The 24,041-nt window shown below is 35.0% G+C and overlaps 1 protein-coding gene across 1 annotated transcript in view; it reads right to left on the bottom strand.

Annotated features, from left to right (window-relative positions):
• Window positions 1–4,242: 4,242 nt before the first annotated feature.
• The window catches only part of LOC138707473 (metabotropic glutamate receptor 8-like), a 244,339-nt gene continuing 224,540 nt past the window's right edge, over window positions 4,243–24,041 (bottom strand). Inside the window, exons 6-11 of the mRNA XM_069836955.1 lie at window positions 22,729–22,889; window positions 21,200–21,385; window positions 18,310–18,537; window positions 12,283–12,438; window positions 8,616–8,885; window positions 4,243–6,831 (exon numbers count right to left, since the gene is read on the bottom strand). Coding sequence (XP_069693056.1) covers window positions 5,641–6,831; window positions 8,616–8,885; window positions 12,283–12,438; window positions 18,310–18,537; window positions 21,200–21,385; window positions 22,729–22,889 — 2,192 coding nt within the window. The 3' untranslated portion in view covers window positions 4,243–5,640. The remainder of the gene's footprint in view (window positions 6,832–8,615; window positions 8,886–12,282; window positions 12,439–18,309; window positions 18,538–21,199; window positions 21,386–22,728; window positions 22,890–24,041) is intronic.

Here is a 24,041-nt window from a genome sequence, read left to right as displayed (position 1 = left end):
CCTGTTCTCTGGTCAGGCGCTCTACCACTGAGCTATCGAGTTCGTCTCACGCCAAAGGCTTGGAATTATCCTTTCATACTGGCGACTCTGTTATAGAGTACTGTCCATAGCGTCTGATCTAGTCAGCACTGCTTATGGCTTGAAAGAAACTTTACAAATGTAATCTTCATCTTACGATGTTTGGTGACGTATACACGTCCGTTGATGTGACACATTAATGAATTTAAATACTATTATAGTCACAATCATGCCATGGTATGAAAGAAAAATTTCACAACCTCGAGCGGGAATCGAACCTGCGACTTCCTGTTCTCCGGTCAGGCGCTCTACCACTGAGCTATCGAGTTCGTCTCACGCCAAAGGCTTGGAATTATTTCGATTCCCGCTCGAGGTTGTGAAATTTTTCTTTCATACCATGGCATGATTGTACTATAATAGTATTTAAATTCATGTTAGTTTTTATTAAATTCATCTTTAGATAATTAGCAGTTATCTTAATAAGTAGCTTGTTTACTTTAACATGAGAAAGAGAACCAGGTTCTGTTTCTGAAAGACCTAAGCTGTGATTTTTTAACAAAGTGACATGTCTGGTTATGTAAAACAAACGGAACATTCCTAAAATGTATTTGGTGTTGAGAAAAAATTCATGCCCCCCCCATGATTAAATTTAAGTAAAAATGATATTAATGATCGTACTTGTTACTGAAGCACTGAAATCTTTTAACGAAAATGAGTAATAAAGGGACTCTCCATATAAAGAATGTAAAGAATTGAAGTCCAAGTTTTTCAATGCAAGACTACATACATAATCTATGTATTTGTGTATGATACAACTATTAAAATATAAAGGTAGTAGTAACTGAGAATTTGATCAAGGTACCACAGATGAAAGGAACAGATGTCTCTCACATAAAGAGATATACCGGTACCGGTAATGCATCATTATTATGAGCAGTACAGATTTCTGCTGTAGTGGTTCCTTAAGGGAAAAAAAAAGAAAGCATTGATTGGTTAAGAGCGGGATAAAGGAAGTAACTACATAATGATTAATTTTTCATATCATATCGAATACATATACAGGGCTTTCATTTCAAAACTTCCCATTATAAATAACTATTTATTTCATTTAAATTTAATTAAAAAATACACACACCAAATTAGATATTGAGAGGGAAGCACTACTCAGATGGTACCCCTATATTACGATACTTAAATTTAAAAGTATTCAGCTGTTTATAAATCTCATCCATTTGTTTTCACATTTTTTGTTTTCTATCATCGCCTGGCAACCTGGATTGTTATTGTTGATTAGAGATGAAGAGAATAAAACTACAAAGACTTCAGTTGATTACAGGTTATTTCAGACAGTAACAGGAACTAATATTAAGGAACTTTATAGTTTTCTGTTATAAAAGTTTAAAATAAAATAGATGATAGAAGATAATAAAAGCTGATGTTTGGATTTACGTTATTTGTGTATGGTTTTGATACTATGACAATGATATGTGGAGGAGTTCGGAAATAGGCTTTATTACTGTCTAGCACTGAGCATTTTTTTAAACATTTACTTTCGTAAATGTAGGCTGCTGGTAATTAATTAAATTTAGGAAATCACCCAAAATAAACTGCGTTTTTAACCTACAACCAGCTGACTATAAACTAAAATGCATTTAACTTACGACTTTTAAGGAACCCAGAGGTTCATTGCCGCCCTCATATAAGCCAGTCATCAGTTCCTATTCTGAGCAAGATTAATCCAGTCTACAATCATATCCCAGCTCCCTCAAATACATTTTAATATTATCCTCACATCTACGTCTCGGCCTCCACAAAGCTTTTTTTTCTCTCCGGCCTCCCAACTAACACTCTATATGCATTTCTGGATTCGCCCATACGTGCTACATGCCCTGTCCTGCCCATCTCAAACGTCTGGATTTAATATTCCCAATTATGTCAGGTGAAGAATAGCTACAATGCGTGCAGTTCTGTGTAGTGTAACTTTATCCATTCTCCTGTAACTTCATCCCTCTTAGCCCCAAATATTTTCCTAAGCACCTTATTCTCAAGCACTGCTAACCTCTGTTCCTCTCTCAAAGTGAGAGTCCAAGTTTCACAGCCATACAGAACAACCGGTAATATAACTGTTTTATAAATTCTTTCAGATTTTTTGACAGGAGACTGGATGATAAAAGCTTCTCAACTGAATAATAACAGGCATTTCCCATATTTATTCTGTATTTAATTTCCTCCCGAGTGTCATTTATATTTGTTACTGTTACTTCAAGATATTTGAATTTTTCCACCTCTTCAAAGGCTAAAATTAAAATTTTTATATTTCCATTTCGTACAATATTCTGGTCACGAGATATAATCATATACTTTGTCTTTTCGGGATTTACTTCCAAACCTATCTCTTTACTTACTTCAAGTAATATTCCCGTGTTTTCCCTAATCGTTTGTGGATTTTTTTCCTAACATATTCACGTCATCTGCATAGACAAGCAGCTGATGCAACCCATTCAATTCAAAACCCTCTCTGTTATCCTGAACTTTCCTAATGCCATACTCTAGAGCAAAGTTAAAAAGTAAAGGTTATGGTGCATCTCCTTGCTTTAGTCCGCAGTGAATTGGAAACGTATCTGACAGAAACAAAACATTTAACATGCATTTAACACTGGTTTTAAACTTTCCCTCAGTATCTAAATTGACGTGGTTTTTGTGTTTAAATTAAATTTAATTGAAGTGAATAGTTCTTTAGACTGAGAAGTTTTGAAATGATAACCTGGAATATTTCAAGTCCTGCATCATTTATCTGTTGTTTTCTTATGAAAAAAAAAAAATCACTCAAATCTAAGGAAGCTAACATACTGCATTTAGTTGTGTGCTGTATGTTAAGTTTGGGTACCGGTACCTCATAGTGCAAGAAGTGAAGGGATGACAAATGCTCAATCAAAGATTACCAAAACTAAGAAGTTAACATGATTTTCTCTTTATCTCTGCCTCTTTCAATAGACTTATAACGAGTCATTGGCAATGAGATTTAGGAACTAGAGAGGGCAAGAATACAGATATGTTTCTCTTTTTGTCCACTAGGCATACCCATTTCTTACTCGTAATTTTGTTTGCACAGAATAGAGGTGGAAAGGTAAAAGGTAAAGGTATCCCCGTAACATGCCATGAAGGCACTTGGGGGGGCATGAAGGTAGAGCCCCATGCTTTCCATGACCTCAGCACTAGAATGAGGTGGTGTGGTCGGCACCACGCTCTGACTGCCTTTTACCCCTGGGAAAGACCCGGTACTCAATTTTATAGGAGGCTGAGTGAACCTCGGGGCCGTTCTGAAAGTTTGGCAATGAGAAAAAATCCTGTCACCACCTGGGATCGAACCCCGGACCTTCCAGTCCGTAGCCAGCTGCTCTACCAACTGAGAGAATAGAAGTGTATTAAATGTAAATTTTTAGAGTTCATGTCATCTGTAAAATTATTTTCCTCTGGTTTTTGATTCCATGAAAGGAAAATTCATTACATGGACACAAAATTTATTATTGTTGCACAGAAATAATAACTTAAACAGGATGCTTATCAGTTGTGTCTACTGTATGGACACCCACCAAACACCACTGGTTTTCTGAGCAGGAACACATATGCTGGTACTTAAAATCCTGTCAATGGGACATGGAGAAATGAAGATTAAGAGATCAGTATGAAGAAAAGTGAATTAATATGTTAACGACAAACAGACTTCACAAAGAATTTATTTTCTTATTAGAATGAGAAAAACGATTTTCTATACTGGGAACACTTTAATATCAATCTTTTCCTTTCAAATTTATAACTATCTAGTTTCAAAAAGCACTGTACTATGGAGGCATATGCTACAAAAAATAATTTCACATGAACTCTAAAATCGGCAAACATTCTCGACATCTTTTCTTCATCAGAAAAGTTAGAAGGAAACTTCTTTTATATCTGATTGATATAAAATAGATTTAACAACATAATTTCATGTTCTTTTATTCTTACATGTCTATAAGTCATTATTACTTTTGAAAAACTAATACTGGATGTAAGTCGTGAGAGAAAACCAATCTCGTAGAAATCAGTTTCATTTTGTTAGTTCATGCAATAAGCAAGTATGAATGTACTGGTATCGAAAGATTCCAAACCCTCTCAATATTTAATATTTTGAAGTATGTGTACAGTTGGTAAGAAATTTTTTTTTTTTTCATGGCCGTGGAACAGGCTGTCTCAAGTAGGAGCAGAATAAATTAAGATATTATTAACATAAGAAATAAACGTTTTAAAATGTATAATCCATAAAGAACAACGAATTCGTAAATATAAATAAGTATTCAATAAATATTAAATTTCTTCACTACGTGATAAACAAATGAGACCACAAACATCAAAGATGTGTTAGAAGATAGTATTTCATACTAATGCATGTTATACTTATGTTCATTTTTAATCTGCTGAAGAAAATTTTAGAAATTTTCCAGGGTAAATCTATATATGTTTGGTTGAATAAACACATAACATCTGTGTAAAATAATATATTTTAGTTATTTTGCCTCATTTAAATAGAGAACAATTTAACATTCTCTCATAGTTTGTTTCTAAATTGAAGATAGGTGTCTGTGAGTCCTACCTGAGGAAGTATAGAAAATGTGTGCGTTGCATTTATATAATTTTTTATCTACGTTCTATTGCCTCCAATTAATTTATTTTGTTCCCTGCAACAATGTCAAACATTCGCTCCTCTGTTAAAATAATCGAATAACTCGTGATAGAACAAAAATAAAAATGTCTAACACAATGCTAGATAGACACTTGTCACACAGATGACTTCAGTGTCCAAAGAAGAAACGAAATTGTGAGATTAGTTTCTTCATGTCGTTGTAGCTGTGATGATAGTTACATTTCATAATAATAAAGACATTACAACTCTCTTTCTCGAAAATTATAAAACCTCGAGAGAAAAGGAGCAAATTATTTACTGAAGTATTTATTGTGCAATACCACTGCACAAAATGTTAAATAATTTGGTCCCTACCATTATTAAAACATGATGTACAGTTATTAGAAATCAGTCTAATGTATTCAGAAAAAAAATACTGGTTATTCTGAGAGAGATGGCCGGGGATGAGAAAACCAATTAAATAAGCTAGTAGTTATAACAAACACTTAACCACGAAGGGATAACAACATATGAATGTTGGATACACGTCTACAAGTAAGTAAACATTGTTTTAAAGTCTGTATCTAAATCATGAAAAGATTTAACTTAGACATTTTTACAAGGTACTCTGGTAGAACATTTACTTTCACTTATCTATCTGAACAATCATCTTACAGGATTCTGTTTCCAAATATTTCGTTATGTATGTATTTAATTGAGTATGACGAAACTACGACGAGTTATTAGTGGCTGAGATACGCGTTATAGGTAGCATAATATCATGTGTGACGCATCACTGTGCTATGGCACTGCTGAAGACGAAATTAAGCAATAAGAATACATTGTACGGTATGAAGTTTAAACTTTTTTATGATGCTAAATAAATATTGATGCTTACATTTTACAAGAACTAAATCAGAGAATATAGACTTCAAATGCTACCTTTCAAACTGTACAACTCATCAGGGATAAGCGCCATTAGTGACTTCGTAAATGGGGTTCTTAGTTACGTTGTCTGCATAAGCATCCAGCATGCTAGCATTTAAGTGCTGTGGCCGGATACATTTTTTCCTGCTGCCAGATGTTGAAGAATTGTGTAGATCTGTGAAAGTGGTGAATACAGTAGTGACAGAGTCGGACATGTGCATTTTTTTGTGCTTGAAATGTGAGCTCTGTTTGGAAATGGTGCTCATCTTCGGAATGAAGAGAGCTAGAACCAATACCGTGGCTAAGACGAAGAGTGCCATGCATACTGTAGGATCGTCGTATTTTTCAGGAACAAAAGAATAGACTAGACCCCAGACCACCAACACGGGCATTGTTAGGAAAGCTGCTAAAGTAACCCAGTGTCCTTCCTTGTAGTTTCTCCTAATCTTGAGAACAGAGAGTCCGTACAAGAAAGCGATGATCACCAGAATTGTTACATACAGATGCAGGAGTAGGAAATCTGTACGCGGCATGTAACAGTAAGGGAATCCTTCAGAATCGATTCTGAACTGAGGTCTGTTTGTTAGGAACCATTGCACGCTGATTACTACTTGAACCAAGACGATGAAGAATAAAATGATGTACTGGTTAATGTAAGAAATCCTCCCACCTAAACCCAGAAGTACCAGAGAACGCAGCTGCATGACTTTGATGATGAGAATGCCATAACAGAGACTCATGGCAATGGGGTAGAGGAACGCTCGCAGCATGCATCGTATCTCGCTGGCTGGAAGCACGAAGAGAACAATGCTGACGTACAGAGTCATGATGCCCAGGAGCAGGATGATGCCGAGGGACTGATTGCCGGCCAGAGTGCCATCGCAGATCTTGATGAGCACGTACACCAGCATGAACATGGTTATGCAGGTCCCCACAGCTGCTACTGCCACCATGACAGTGGCCCACGGCCGAGTGATGGAGCTCTCTGGTGTGACCCTTCTCGCATTGACTCCTGATCCATCTTCTGCGAGCTTGTCATCTGGTCCTGCAGCATCCTCAGAAAATGTATCCTTCAGATGAATATCTCTCATTGCTGTCTTTGAGAATGATCCTACTTCAAATCCACGGCCTTGTTTCTCATGTTTCTTCCCTTGCAAGAAACGATGCATTGCTGGCCCCGCATTATGATCCAGAACAAGGCCTTGGTCATCCGAGTACCATCCAATCTGAAATCATACAGAGACATTGCAAGTCTGTATGCCAATGACAGGGCTCTATTTTGAGTTAGTGTAAGTTAATATGTTAACAGCTGACTGTCTAACCAACTGAGTCACTCACTCTGTGGATGAGTCTGTGTGGAAAACAAAGGCATGACTACAATTCTGGTCCATTTTTCTTGCATTATTTAGATGGGTGAATGGATGGATGGATGGATGGATAGATTTATTCGTTCCATAATATTCTTACATTTGCTTTATAGCATAGAATAAAGAACATGTCCAATTCTTACGTTTAAATATAAATGCAATACATATAAAATGCAAATATGAAATATGTACAGAATTAATACCTTAATAAAAATAATATTTTATACATTGTAATATGTTTACCATTTAATAGTATTAAAATATTTACACAGTACTGTGAAATGTCAAGAATTCATCTACAGAATAGAAAGTGTGAGATATTAAGTAATTTTTTAGTTTTACCTTAAATAATGCAGGGTTTTGGCTATGATTCTTAATGTCTTCAGGAAGACTATTCAACATTTTTATCGCCATGTAACATACTCCCCTTTGATAGCATGATAAATTTGATGATGGCATATGAAAATCATTCTTTCTGCGGGTATTTATACTATGTATGGCTGAGTTAGTTGGAAAATTTTCTTTATTACATAAGAGGAAATTTATTATAGAGTATATGTATTGATTTGTTAAGGTTAGAATCTCTAATTTTTTTTTAAATAATCTACATGATTCTCTAGCCTTTGCTCCAGCTATTATTCTAATGGCTCTTTTTTGTAATAAGAATATATTTTTACTATCTGCAGAATTTCCCCAAAATATTATTCCATAGGACATAATGGAATGAAAATAGGCAAAATATATTGTCTTTAAGATACCGGTACTGCTGTTTAGAAATTGTTGTAACTACCTAATTGCGAAGCATGCTGAGCTAAGTTTAGGGGTTATTTCTTTGATATGATTTTTCCAATTTATTGTATTATTAATATGCAAACCAAGAAATTTGGTTGTTGATGTTTCTAGTAGAGGTATGTTGTTGATAGTTGTGTCCAATGTTTCAGAGATTAAATTTGAAGTGGTTTTAAATTGAATTAATGTTAATTTTATTTATGTTTAATGCTAGTTTATTTACTGTGTATATGGATCGTATGCGGAGACAAAGAGGAAGGCACAAAATAGGAAAAATTTGAGAATGCTGGGTTTGCAGTGAAAGACTTGCCTTTGGGCAGAAATCTGTGAATGAATGAATGAATGAATGAATGAATGAATGAATGAATGAATGAATGAATGAACCGTGTACAGGGTGTCAAAAAATAGACCGAATAATTGATTGTGGTAGTAGCCAGAGAGTACACAGATAGGGTATGCCAGTGAAAACCCCAGAGTCCTATTTTAAATATTTTTCAAGTTATCATTTTGTGGCTTTGTTAAAGCCCAGTCCCAATAATGCAAGGCTCAAAGAAGGGAACAGATATGTGTTATTTGTAGGAAAGACATTCCCTTTGTTTTGTTTCTTTTCACTCAAATGATTTCCACTTTTTTTAATAGCTAGAATTATGCAACCTAACTCAGAGTGATTAGGCAGTGTATAGAGAGCTGTTCTGTGATTCTGAGGTAAGTTAAAAATTGAACAGTTCGTTGCCAGGTAGTAAACAAATGTCCAATATGTGTGAAGTACATCCAGAAAATTTTGTCTGTTCATTTTTGACTATAAAGTCCTAATCCTTTTATTTTATGAGATTTAGCGGAATTTATATACTTACTCCACTCACTTCTCCAGTATCTCGTATGTGATAGATAACGTATTTATTCGAAACAAGTTGTCCATCATGTGTTACATGGATGCTTGTACCCTGGAGTTCAAATGGAGCCTTATGCTGAGAGGTGAAGCTGAGTTGTGACAGAGTTGACAACATTTCCTTTTGGAGGTTAATGTGTGTACATTCAGATAAGTTGCGTCCTGGACATTGCTCCACTTGCACCAGAAACACGGCTGCAGAAAATGCTGACACAGCTTTCACCACAAATGTAACCTGCAAATGGAAAAATTTTATTAATTTCAGATTACAGGTTTCGCTTCTTTATAATTCTTCAGTGAACTGTATGAGATAGCCTAATTAAATTGTGGTTTCTGCACGTGACATAAAGTCATGTTTTGTGTAATGTGGTTAAATTCGTAATTTTCATGACTGAATCCGTTGGCGAATTTCTATGCACTTTATAGTTTTATTTTCTTGGACTGTTACTAAAAAGACAGAGGCGTATATATTTAATGTGGATCCAAATATGATAATAACCTTTCATATTCTGAATTGCACAACACATTTTTTATATACAAGTAATCACAAAAAGTAACCTACAATGAAACCTCTCCTTACGGACACCCCCAAGATACGGACACTCCTCATTTACGGACAGATTTTTATGTCCCGACTGAAATAATATAGAAATAAAGATAATTTTAACTCTCGTTTACGGACACTCTCAGACACGGACACGGACAGCTGTTTCACAGTCCTAAAGCTTGCTTCACCTCCTGACTGCGGACAGAACTAGGATTTCAAGACCTAATGCGTTACAAAAATGGAAAATTTAGTTTTGAGAACTGTACAAAAATTCCTTAACATGAAAGAAGATAATAAGGGTCTCGAGGCTACTAGCCCAGCTCGCTAACCCTTGTTGGCTGAAAGCTGGTGGATAAACAAAGTCATAAAGTTTAACCTGTCTCATGGGTCCAGGTTTCAGCGATTGTGAAATTGTATTCGACACATGATAGGGATAGTAGGATTATTCTCTTCACTTCAATCAGTTTTTCTGTTTCGAGAGACATGGCACCTGAACGTAAAAGTTTAGCTGAAAACTGTACTATATAACTGAACACCTAGAATAAAATTGCATGGCACAGTACTGTTTTTCCCTTTTTCGGTCTTATCTACTGTAGTTCAGAGTTTCAAAGAATTTACTGTAGTACAGTAGACTCTGTTTAGAATTAAACTACAGTAATACATTTCATTTAAAGCGTGAAGGGATACATAATGCATATTATAAATTTACTGTTAGATTGGGGAGCCTCCCTCCCAATAAAGGACACCTTCCAGATGCGGACAGATTGTTACGTCCCTTCCATGTCCGTAAATGAGAGGTTTCACTGTATTCAACTTCATGTATAAATTGTAAGAATACTAAGCTATTTTACTAATGAACATGGTTACATTTTTATTGCTTTGGCTAATAATAATAATAATAATAATAATAATAATAATAATAATAATAATAATAATAATAAATTAATTAATTAATTTATCTATTTATTCATTCATTCATATTTACGTGTTGGTCAACAGCCATTGCCAATTATAGCCCAGCACAGTAATACAATAAAAACAATAAATGCAATAATACAAGTAAAAGCAGTAAATAATATAATTCAGTTACAGTTTTCAGAAGCAATGGTGTCATATTAAATAAATTAAAAAAGAACAAGGTTAACTATTGTTAATATTAATTTAAACAAACATATATTAGTATTAGTATAGTATGAGATTATATAAGAAATAAAAAAAATACCTTATTACAGGTCAAAAAGTTTTGGTTTCGTTGATTTCATCCCGTTATCATCAGACCATTTAACAATTGAGTTTATGTCATCTTGAAGAGTTTGACAATCAGCAGTATTTTTAATTATACGAAAAAATTTTAAATAATAGACAGTCAGAATTTATTCTTTTACAAATGTCATCGATAAACATTAAAAATAGGAGAGGTCCCAATGTAGAGCCGTGAGGGACACCACATAAAATGTAATAATAATAATAATAATAATAATAATAATAATAATAATAATAATAATAATAATAATAAATAATAATAATAATAATAATAATAATAATAATAATAATAATATGTTTCTATCGAATAATAAATTTCACCAATACAGATGCACCACTTCATATGTTTATTTATTCTACAGAATACAGAAGATAATGAAGAAAAAAGCAATACCTGAATCAAATTGAATCGTCATTTATGTTTTACAATTCTAAAAATATCCATTATTTTTCATGTATATAATTCCCAAAGAAATGGACTCCTACATAATGAATATGAACAAATGCCTACAATAGTTCAGAAAAAAAATCGCTGCACAGAGTGACTTTTTGGTATAGTGATGATGAAAATATGTATATCTGTGAAAATTTTCAGATTATTTTTTCAGCACCACAATACTTTATTTTTATAATGAGATAATAAGACAATAAGTAAAATGAAAAGCCACCGAATTTTTTAAAAATAAAACAATTTATGACTCTCAAATAAGACACTTTCACATAAAAAATAATTTGAATAAATATTTTGAAACCTTGATGGTTTTAACACGCACTAGTACTGGTAATAAATCATTGCCCCATGCCATGGCATCGTGGTCTACCTATGACTTGAGTGCACTGGTTGAGTCTTCATGGGGAAGAAATTTTCTCATGAATTTTCGGCCAGTGTATGGGTTCAGTGTCCACCCAGCATCGTGATGTACTTGGGGAGCTATGATTGGTAGCGACATCCGGTTACGAAAGTCATCTCTAATGTCGGGGGGTATCATCGAGCTAACCACATGATACCTCCATTCTGGTTAGATGATCGTCCACCTCTGCTTCGGCACGTGTGAGTCCAGCATCAAACTGGTCGATCTGAGCCCTTAAATGACTATAATGGCACAGAGTAATAAGTCATTGATAATAAATAGCTTTAATAATCACTGCTTCGAAATAAAATTAGAGGGAAATAAATAATCGCCAATGTTGATGGTCATTATACATTAAAGTAATAGATTACAAATTGACAATCTTTTATTTAAAAAAAAAAAATAAAACTTTTGAAATAGCTTTAACCTCTGTTGGATTAAATTACGTAGTTGAATACGCTTTCTGAGACATAGTTCGTTATCATATGTCATGTGTTTGCGCAGTATAACTTTTTTTTACTAATGGCGGCTACTTGACTGTTCGTCATTCATCCATATGAAGACAGTATTTTACACCAATTTACTGACAGAGTCGTTGCCCATGTTGCGCTATTATAGGAGGCTGGTCTACACTATGCCTGTAATGAAATGATATGATGGAGATTTATTGGAATGCCAAAAGGGAACCGGAGCTCCCGTAGAAATTACCAGGCCCACAGAATTGCTCTACACAAGTTATAAATAGGGAGTAAGCCAGGGATCGAAACCGGGTCCATAGGATTATAGCTTAAGTCCATCGCTCTAGTAACTATACCACTTAGCATATCTATTGGATTCGATCTCACTGCTATTGTAATGTCTCTCATGGTGTCGTTTTTCTAGGCAGATTATCATTTAAAAGATCATGGATGAACAATGTATGAAAATCTTAAAGTAGTACTTCTAAAAATAAAACAAAGTTCTGTACTCACTTCAGGGTCAACTTGAAGTTTGCTGGATAATTCCCGTTCTTGTATGGTTCCACAGTCCCTTGCCTTACTAAGGTGGTCATCATTCTGGCTCCATTTACAGTTGTATACCACTTCCACATAGTCCCGCACCAACGTGTCATTGTCATGTGAGGCAAACTGAAAATGTTGAAACAAGAAAGTTAAGTGGCACCTCGACATGAATTACAAAATCCATATAGAAGTAAGGACTTCAACTTGTTTACTGAAATTCTTCAATTTGAAGATGTATAATATTGCGTAAGCAATATACGTAGCACCTCTATTTGCTTCTTTAGAGTACAGTAGGCCTACCGTATTTATTTTTCTGTCGGAGATAAAAGATTCACCCTTCATTTTACTCTGCATATATACATGTATATAAGCTTAGCTGAGAGCACCGCTTGTTAAAACAGCATTTCATTACATATTTAAATTGATTTGCAATAATTTTAAAGTTATATAGGCTAGTAATCAGAGTTAGAACAACGACACGTGTAACGCAAGCTGTCTACAATTGAGCAGTAAGCCTAGTCTATCTAATTTCTGTAAGATCAAAAATGAACAACATTGTGTCACAGATTATTCTAACATGAAATATGATGATATCTATTCCTTCTCTCTGTCGGCCTGGTTGGCGTAGTTGGTATAGCGCTGGCTTCTATGCCCGAGGTTGCGGGTTCGATCCGGGTCAGGTTGATGGGTCCTTAAATGCTATAGGCTCATGTTAGTAGATTTACTGGTATGTAAAAAACTCCTGCGGGACAAAATTCCGGCACACCGGCGACGCTGATATAACCTCGGCAGTTGCGAGCGTCGTGAAATAAAACATAACATAACATTTCTATTCCTTCCGTCCTTGCCTAGTTCTTTTTATTTCAGCATTGATTTTAGTTGGTCATTTAACGACGCTTGGTATTTGGCGAGATGATGCCAGTGATTTTCCATGAATTACTCAACATTCGTCTTACGGTTAGGGAAAACCTCGGAAAAAAACCCAAACAGGTAATCATCCCAAGTGGGAATCGAATCCTCCAACATTTTTGCATATTTATTGCATCACTAAAATGTAGGTCTATTTATTCACGTGTATTTTTTTCTCTTGTACGGAGAAGGAACTCGAAGATTTGCACTGCAGCCTGAGGCTTTGTGCTTACCAATCCTATTCTGTGAATGATCTGGTAACTGAACGGTCGCGCTTTTGTACAAGTACAACACGCCGTATTGTGAACTTAACCCCGGCTTTGTAATGATGATGATGATTATGATGCTGATGATAATAATATGTGAATTAACCTTGTCAAATTATGACTAGTCCGTTATTGTTGGCATAATATTTAACTGCCATCTCTGCACCTAGCACTACAACTTAGTCGCTTTCAGGTACAGAAATAGAAGAAAAATCATTAGGCCTTTAACTACATTTATTGTACTGCCATATGTCAACAGGAGCTGAGCGTCAGCTGTCTCTCAGCTTTAGCCTTGGCATGTGATTTATAATTAGTGGAAGAAATTCTTTTTAATATTTACCCACGTTAAGTATTTAACAGTTAAAATAAATTTTAAAACTCTGCTTCTTCAATCATACATCTTATATGTTACCTATATTATTAGTAGAAGAATTCTTTTTTTTTTTTTTAATTCAACCACATTAAATACTTAACACTTAAATTGAACTCCCTTCAAGTAAACATGTTACAAGATATGTAATCGATGGAAAAATTATTTTCTAATATTTAACCACGTCAATTACGTAACAATTAAAATGAGCTCAAATTCTCCCCCAAGTACCGTATTTTTTTCGAATTATCCGCGCATTATTTTTTCCAAAATATAAAAGTAAAAAAATAAGGGTACGCGGCTTATTCGAAATGAAGTTGGCAACATTGCCCGATTTTTCTCCCGCGAAATTCCTAATATACTAGCACAGTCTAGTATATACAGTCACGAAGTTTAAGTTGATGAGGATACTAGGAACAATAGACTGTGCAGGTACTATTTCGCATTGTCTGTAATGAGGCGATAGTAGCGATCCTAGTGGTTAGCAACTATCTCTGGATGCACATATACTACGTATTGAGCTTCGTGACTGTATACATTAGACTGTGGTACTAGCGCATGCCATTATCTACCCGCGCGGGTATTCCGATTCTTAAAATTGTTCAATTGCGTTTGGATTAGCAGTAGGCCTACATGTGTCTGAATCAAGTTCAAGTGTGGTAAGTGTAGGCCTATAGTGTGTGCGTCTTACATTTTCAATGTATTCGTGATGCATGGACACACGTATCATTCCCGCTTGTTGAAAAGAGCTTCAAAAAGTGTAGCACCTCCAATCAGCTGAACAGAACATAGCACGATTGTGTGTGGAGGAGTGAGAGTGAAGAATCGTCCAGACGACTATGATGATGGTGATGACGGAAACAACGCAGAATGAAGTTAATAGTGATGACAGGTATTTATTGCAACAAACCACGTAGTATCATACAAAATAAAGGTACGGTAGTTAATTTACTGACGCGTGCTGCTCTTAATATTGTAGGATGTCGTGAAAATGGCCGCTTAAGCAAGACAACTGACATGTAATTTGTTGTCAGTACATTTGTTGAAAGTTTTATTTTTGTATTTCTCTTCTTTTCACCCCTACAAAAGTGGGGTGCGCGGATTATTCGAGTGCGCGGGGTAAGCATATTCGAGAAAATGCGGTAAATATAGTAATCATATACGATCAGTTAAAGAGATGAAACTTTGGTATCCCTCTACACTACACAAGGGATATAAAACGTACTTAAATCATTTTCACATTTCTTGACCTCATGTCACTTAAATAATCCCCTAAACTAACCTTATCACATACCTCGGCTTATAGCTATCACCTCATTTAACTCATAAAAAAACTTAAATCAGACGCCAATTCCGTGTGTGGTGTGGGGCGATATGGAAGATTGGCCGAATTCTCTAAATTTATTCAAATTAGTTATTTAATATGTTATTGCTCACAGTTGGATAGAATCTAACAATTTTTTGTATATTTTCCCTTATTACTTCGTTATTGTTGTAGACGTGGAGCTGTTGCTTCAGCAATGCCTTCTTCTACATTACTATTTTCAACATTGCCACTATCATTCCCAAAATATAATTACAAGTCTCTTGGCAGCGTAATTTATTAAAGTGGTCAATCAGGTAAAATAAAACCACAAATTAGATAAGAACACAGTGAAGTTGTTATTCATTTACTTGAAATAACTTAATACATCTTCAGTGATATATAAGTGAAAATAAATGATTGGCTACTGAAATGGACTTTTGGCAGAGAACAGTGAGAAATACAGGAACAGAAAAAATTATAAATAAAAAAATTAGAGAAATTATGACAGTAGAAAATAATGTTACTAAAGTATTTGAAGAAAATATATTATAATTATTTGGACAAGTGAAGGAGTGAAAATGGAAGAATACCAAAGACGATGCTGGAATGGACTAAGGCAGGAAGGAGAAGAGTAGGAAGACAAAGAGAGCAATATATGAATGGCGTCAGGAGTAGTAAGACTAGAAGAGACTTTACTGAAAAAGATGCAGAGGATATAAATTTGTGGAGGAGCACAATTTCTTTGGAGGATAACTAATGTATTGTAGATTGTAAAAAAATTCCTAACAAAAATATCTTGAATTCTGTAATTATAATTTGTTTCTACGAAAAATGCTCTTATAAGATTATTTCAAATAGAGATTTCAGTTTAATTTATAAAACGATTCTACTGGAGTTGAATCATTAAACATTTTGTTTATTGCATGTAGGCCTACATGATTAAACCAATATTTACTTACAAATGGCTTTAAGAAACCGGAAGGTTCACTGCCGCCCTCACATAAGCCTGCCATCGATCCCTATCCAGAGCAAGATTAATCCAGTCCCCACCATCATATCTCACCTTCCTCAAATCTGTTTTAATATTATCCTCCCATCTACACCTCGGCCTCCCCAAAGGTCTTTTTCCCTCTGGCCTCCCAACTAACACACTATATGCATTTCTAGATTCACCCATATGTGCAACATGCCTTGCCCATCTCAAGAATCTGGATTTAATGTTCCTAATTATGTTAGGTGAAGAATACAATGCGTGCAGTTCTGCGTTGTGTAACTTTCTCCATTCTCCTGTAACTTCATCCCTCTTAACCCCAAATATTTTCCTAAGCACCTTATTCTCAAACACCCTTAACCTCTGTTCCTCTTTCAAATTGAGAGTCCAAGTTTCACAACCATATAGAACAACTGGTAGTATAACTATTTTATAAATTCTAATTGAAGACTGTAATAAATGAATAGTAAACTCCTTTTCTATAACAGCTTAGACCAACAGAGGGTACGGTAGATGGAGATCTGATTTATGTCTTGTATTAAAATTATAAATGTCTTGATTAGTACTAAATGTATCTCGGTTTTAATATAAAACATCATTAGGGAAAGAATGTACTCACAAGGTAAGATCAAGATTTCTAAATTTTGGAAAATCTTTTTACATGTTATCATTTTATGCACATCAGCCATTATTCTTATAGCTTGCTTGTGTAAAATAAAAATGTGTTTAGTTTCAGACGAGTTACCCCAGAATATTAATCCATATTTCATTACAGAATGAAAATATGCAAAGTATGACATTTGAAGTATGTTTATATCGCCAATAGAAGATAAGAATCTTAATGCATAACAGGCAGAGCTCAATTTAGGAGTAATACTTTCTATGTGTGTTTTCCAGTTCAAGTGATTATCAAAGTCTAAACCAAGAAACTTTGTGCTTATAGATTCTTTGATATGAGTTACATTTAATCTAATACCGATACTGTAGAAAAACTGAGCACTGTAATGTGTACTAAATTTGACTACACTGGTTTTAAATCAAATAATTCACATTTTTAGTAGGTATGTTTGATTTTATGATCGGTCAGTTATCACTTTTGTTTGTCAATTTATGAAAAACATTTTCTCATCTCAATGAATGGTTGCCAAGCTGGTAAATAATGCTTGTTACAATTATAAATAATAATAATAATAATGATGATGATGATAATTTGAATAATCCGGAGTTGCTCTCGGGTGCAGTTTCGATTCCTGCTTGGGCTGATTACCTGGTTGAGTTTTTTCAAGGTTTTCCCCAACCGTAACACAAATGTCAAGTAATCTACGACGAATCCTCGGCCTCATCTGGCCAAATATCCTCTCGTTATCACCAATCCCATCGACGCTAAATACCCTCGTAGTTGGTACAGTGTCATTAAATACCGTAACTAAGTGAAAAAGGTAATAATTTAAATATCATAATTATAATGCAGAATACCTTAAAAACTAGTAATTTATACTGAAAGAATGTCCATTTTTGAATCTTGCGTACACCACTTTTAACACTTGAATAACATCCGATTTAATCACAAATGTTTAAACCAGCAGATCACACCAAATTACGACTCCACAATCCAACACATTCCAACAATAAAACACACCCTCCTAACAGGCAGAGAAGTTCGAGATGACGCCGCGATCTAGTAGGCTCTGATGATGGTGCGTGATGCACTGAAACAGCTGTAAGCCGGACGAATATTACATATTTAACACGAGTAAGTCCACTAGTTCATCAATTAATTGAAAGAATGTGTTTGGAGAGGAACCAGAAAAAGACAGCAGATGAAAGACCCCAGAAAATATGAAGCAGTTCAGAACACTATATTATATAGTAACTCGAGACATGATTAAAAATGGTATTACTGGATTGATATCATGGACGACAGTCGAGATGAAAAGAAATTGTCGGCAACATACAATAATTAAACTCTGACTTTTGGAAAACAATGTGATTGGCGTCGGGAAACTTAAACTTTGATCTTTGGAAATTAATGTGATTGGTGCAGGAGAAGTTACAGGCCTGTCCCTTCCCTAGAATTTAATTTCGATAAGAACCTAGACATTTATGGATATAATACATGCTTTCAATCTTTAAAGAGAAAGAGAAGCCTACTTACCTTTAATTTATCCAGAAAGTAATTTCTGAAGTCTGGTAGTTCAGGCATGTGTGGTTCTATGAGATAGCCACCAGTGAAGACGTTAGTCCATAATTTGAGAAGATTTTTGTCAAGTCCAATTGTACCAGTCAGCAGTACGTTGTTGTGTAGTTTGTAACTTCTCAGATGTTGTGCTAGAGTGTAAATCTCTTCTGGATCGAGTATCAATGCTATGGTCTCATTTGAATCCTAAAATTAATACGAATAACTTATTATAAAAATAAATACATTAGGATGAAAAGAAAGAAGAGAAAGAAAATATCTAAGGAGGAAAACAACAAATATTAAAGTACAAGAATTTAAATTTACAGTGCAATATCTCGAAATTTCATAGTTTGTATTCATGATATCCTATCTTGTACCTTTCCATATATTCTTTATGGCAGAATTATAAACAAAGTCTCTTTCTTTTAAAGAAATGAAACAATCAAAAGAGAAAAAAGGGAATGGATAGAGGGATAGAATAAAAAATCAAGATGGAAGGAAAGGAAAGTGAGAAGAAAAGCAGGGAACACAAAATAAGTGTCACTTTCTCATTATGTGTTTCAAGCATTTGCAGACATTCAGTTTCTTGTCATGTTGCTAGTAATATTCCTTCTTTGATTTTATTTTTAAGTACAATTCAAAGGTCATATGGTACCTGAATTAAAAATAATTTACTGGTCCCGTTTAAAATGATAAACTTCGGATATTTGTAAATCAATTCAAAGGTCACTTTTATAACCCTAAAATGTGAGATATCTGATTTCAATTATAAACTGTACAGTTTAAGGTATTAATTATTAATTAATCCGTGACGATACAGCCTGTGAAGGGCCTAGATCGACCAGCCGGCTGCTGGCCTCACGTCCACATGCCGAAGCAGAGGTGGACGATCATCCAACCAAATTGGAGGTATCGTGTGGTTAGCATGATGATCCCCCCAGCCGTTATAGCTGGCATTCACAACTGGATTTCGCTATCTATCATAGCTCCTCAAGTGCATCACGATGCTGGGTGGGCACTGGTCCCATACACTGGCCGAAATTTCATGAGAAAATTTCTTCCCCATGAGGACTCGAACCAGCGCACATTCCGTAATGCGAGTCCTAGGCAGGATGCTTAGACCACGACGCCACGGCGCGGGACGTATGGTTTAAGTACACCCATGATAGACAATTAATTTTGCAGGAAATTTACAAGAAACAGGCGTACTTAATTCGTATATTGTGATCACTTCCAATATAATTTTGCTATTACACAATATTTATGGATATTATTTGTTTATCTTACTTTTAAATGTGCAAGAAGTAAAGTAAAAGGGAACCATTCCAGGTGAAGTTGCAAAATATTATTTCATATGAACATTTGCCACCATACACAAATATTCACTGTAAGAATGTCTGAGTGGGCGGCATTTCAGATGGAGCTAATCCATTTAATCTACCAACTTTGCATGTTTTACCTTGCTAAAATAACTGTAACAAGAAGTAAACACTAATTCTGAGAGTAAATTTCCGACCTCGTTTACATAAAAGCGAAGTTCTTACAGAGAAAAGAGTGGTATTTTAATTTGTCCTAAGTCCATAAGAGCTACAGGCTCTAAGTATGTTAATTTCTCTATATAATATATCCGTAAAAAAATTATTTAAGACCTCAAATGTATATATGAAAATGTGTAAAATAAGAAATAATTTTCTTAATAATTTTTACACATAGCCTACATTTCGTGTATACAATTTCGTTTATCATTACATTTTATGAAAGCAAATATTAAAAATTCTATAACTAATCTTTTAGTAAACCACAATATATGTTACTTTCTTTTAAATAAAGATCCCTCAATCCTTAATAATTATTATTTAATTTCATCCGAACCATTGCCAGTTAAAAATTGACTTGTAGGCCTAGATACTGAATATGAACAAGGTTAGGTTAGGTCACGGTGGCTAGGGGCAGGTTAGGACGACCATTTGCACGTCGGCCATACTGAGGCCTATTGTGCACCCCGAAATGTATGGGATCAATGAGGATGAGGGTGTATCAGCCCACCACGCTCATGTGACCTCTCACCCGCTCACATAATGGGGGCCCTCTACCCTTCAGCGCTCTTAAGGTCATACCACCAAAGTGACCAAAGTTGTCGAAGCGCCCTTGGAAGTGCTCTTATGGAATGAATCCTGGTAGAGATATTGTGGAAGACTAGGAAACCAGGAACGATTGTGGAGAGGACGCCATCTCCCATAAATGAATGAAGACATGCGTCTTGACCTGAATATGTCTATTGAATGAGATGAGGAAGATGAATGATATGATATGAAATCTAAATTCTTTTTCTACACGGGTGGGGAAGGGAAAATGGACCGGGCATTTTCGTAAGTAACTGTGGAAAACCACAGAAACATATCAACTTTATGCAGAATTGCTGTATACAAACAGACAGCACACCTAATACCACATTTTTGGTGTTAGGCATGATAAAAACGTGAATTTCCGTGAAAATCACGAAATTGTTTTTACATGCATTAGAATACTATTCTCTCTTGCTACATCGTATATAATGATAAAGACAAAAGGAGGGAATTAGTCTTTCTATAATGTTGATGTAGGTTATTGTTGTGTCTACAGAAATATTCCTTATGTCAAATTTTTAAGCAAGGTTTCTTATAATACTGTATGTATGTATGTATGTATGTATGTATGTATGTATGTATGTATGTATGTATGTATGTATGTATGTATGTGTGTGCGTGTGTATACATACATACACACATATATATATATATATATATATATATATATATATATATATATATATACATACGTGTGTGTTGTGTGTGTGTGTGTGTGTGAATTTTATGTGGGTACTTACTGATTCTTCAAGAAATTTCTTCACAATATCACCAATCAGTTTGGAATGCTTCGTAACTTTCAGTAGGCGACCAATAAGAATTCCCATCTCCATACTGGTTTGTCTAAACTTCTTAATACTGTGTGGACAAGATGAAATGAGGCTAATTGAAGCAATTCCCAGTTGTTTTCCTACTGACAAAACAGGCTGAAACACATAACAACAAAGGTACATAGTGCTTGATAGACATTTACATACTGTAAGCTACACAGGAGTAGATGATGATCACTTTTAACTATCCCTTGGACAGAGGTTAAAAAAATGTTAAGATTTGGGATTTATAGTATATTTAAATACCATACTAATGTGGACAATCGAATATGAGCACATTTCGGAGAATTTTAGGTTCCATCTAGCAATCTGGTTTGGTTAGGTCTACAGATGTCTTCAGAACCATTGATATTGCTGGAGCAAGGATTTATGGTATAAGACCCAAAGCTAGAATCTCTATTTCTCTGAGTCATTATGCTTTAGCTTTCCAAGTTGAAGTATTTGCTATCTTAATGTATGAGGAGGAAAACTTAAATAGATTACGGTATATATACATCTGCTCTGACAGCCAGGCTGCTTTGGCTGCACTAAGTGTGTATAAAGTAAACTCTTAGCTGATCAAAGGATCCTGGAAATTTCATCCAGTAATAACAAAGTTCCAGGAAAATGTTGGGTGTATGGAAATGAACAAACCAACATCCTAGCCAAGTGTGAAATTACAATTCAGTACTTTGGCATGGAAACTTCCTTCGGAATTTCTGTGTAGTCCAAGAGCTCTGGTTACTACTAGAAGTCTGGAGATCTGCATCAGCCATGAGATAGATCAAGCTTCCCATTGGAGAACCAACACCTGACTTGAGTAAGGTCTTCTAGCTTTATAAAGAGAAGTTTAAGATAGATGTTAGGACAGGACTCCTGACCAAACACTGTCAACTGAAGAAGCAGCTACATAAAATGGACCTCATAGAGGACAAACTATGTAGGAAATTTGGGTTGGGTGATGAATAGTTACCTCATTTGCTGAACTGTGAAGCTTTAAGCCAGATTAGGCATAGATATGTCGGGAAACAAATTATCCCATGATGACTTTAAGAAAATCAAACTTAGATAGTACCATGAAGTTGGCCAATCATTGCTGTCTCCAGGTATTAATTTTAAAGTTTTGTATAGAACTAAATGTGACATTTTGTATAGGTATTACAGATATACTATTGGCAATGACTTCTACCTTAAGGAGCTTATTTTCCTGTAAAGCATCTGAGGTCTCTATTGGCTGTTATGCAGCTTTTCTCATGGTGTGAATCCTAGTTGTCAAAATAGCAATCATCATTGTGTTACTTTGTTCTGATTTTCACTGTTTTCATATGACGTTTTAGGATCATAACTGGCCAGTCACATAATTTAACTTTAGAATGTGCTATGAATGCATCGGTCATAGCTTTCAAGATGAATCAAAAGACAAATTTGTGAAAGAAACGTAATGGAGTTCATAATCTTACCTTGACAACACCACTCATGTCTGGGGCTGTTGTTAGTATGTTTCCCTCTTGAGTTACTGAATCTGCTAACCTTGGTGATGCCAATATTAATGGAATGTTGAAGGCATGGAGAGTTGTAACTGTTTCACCCACTACATCTGGATCTCCCATTCCAATGAGACCTGGAAGAACAAAATAAAAAGTACCTACTGAACATAACTAGGGAGATAAAATTATCTATTCGGTACAAATAATTACAGTCAATATAATCTTCTGGATATTCAAAGTAAATTGGTAAAATAATCGATTTGTAACTACCCAGTCATCATTTAAGAACAAATTCAATCATCTCCAAAGTGAGACACATGGAATGTTAACTGTCATCACACACAGCGAGAGAAAAAGAGAAATAGAGACACAAATAAAGGTAGACACACAAACAGATACAGACAAAGACACAGAGAGAGATTTGCATTTATTGTTTATGTAATATGAAGAAAAGTACCAGTATATGTATATTTCGGATTGTGTTCTAATCATACTTACTTACTTATTGGCTTTTAAGGAACCCGGAGGTTCATTGCCGCCCTCACATAAGCGTGCCATTGATCCCTATCCTGAGCAAGATTAATCCAGTCTCTATCATCATATCCCATCTCCCTCAAATACATTTTAATATTATCTTCCCATCTACGTCTCGGCCTCCCCAAAGGTCTTTTTCCCTCTGGCCTCCCAACTAAAACTCTATATGCATTTCTGGAATCGCCCATAAGTGCTACATGCCCTGCCCATCTCAAACATATGGATTCAATGTTCCTAATTATGTCAGGTGAAGAATACAATGCATGCAGCTCTGCATTGTGTAACTTTCTCCATTCTCCTGTAACTTCATCCCTCTTAGCCCTAAATATTTTCCTAAGAACCTTATTCTCAAACACCCTTAAGCTCTGTTCCTCTCTCAAAGTGAGAGTCCAAGTTTCACAACCATACAGAACAACTGGTAATATAACTGTTTTATAAATTCTAACTTTTAGATTTTTTGACAGCAGACTAGATGACAAAAGCTTCTCAACCAAATAATAACAGGCATTTCCCATATTTATTCTGCGTTTAATTTCCTCCCGAGTGTCATTAATATTTGTTACTGTTGCTCCAAGATATTTGAATTTTTCCACCTCTTCAAAGGATAAATCTCAAATTTTTATATTTCCATTTCGTACAATATTCTGGTCACGAGACATAATCATATACTTTGTCTTTTCGGGATTTACTTCCAACCCTATCGCTTTACTTGCTTCAAGTAGAATTTCCGTGTTTTCCCTAATCGTTTGTGG

This window comes from Periplaneta americana, chromosome 10, assembly GCF_040183065.1.
Source record: "Periplaneta americana isolate PAMFEO1 chromosome 10, P.americana_PAMFEO1_priV1, whole genome shotgun sequence".
Taxonomy (NCBI): domain Eukaryota; kingdom Metazoa; phylum Arthropoda; class Insecta; order Blattodea; family Blattidae; genus Periplaneta; species Periplaneta americana.
Note: the sequence above shows the minus strand (reverse complement) of the source record. Positions and strands in the feature narration are given on the sequence as shown.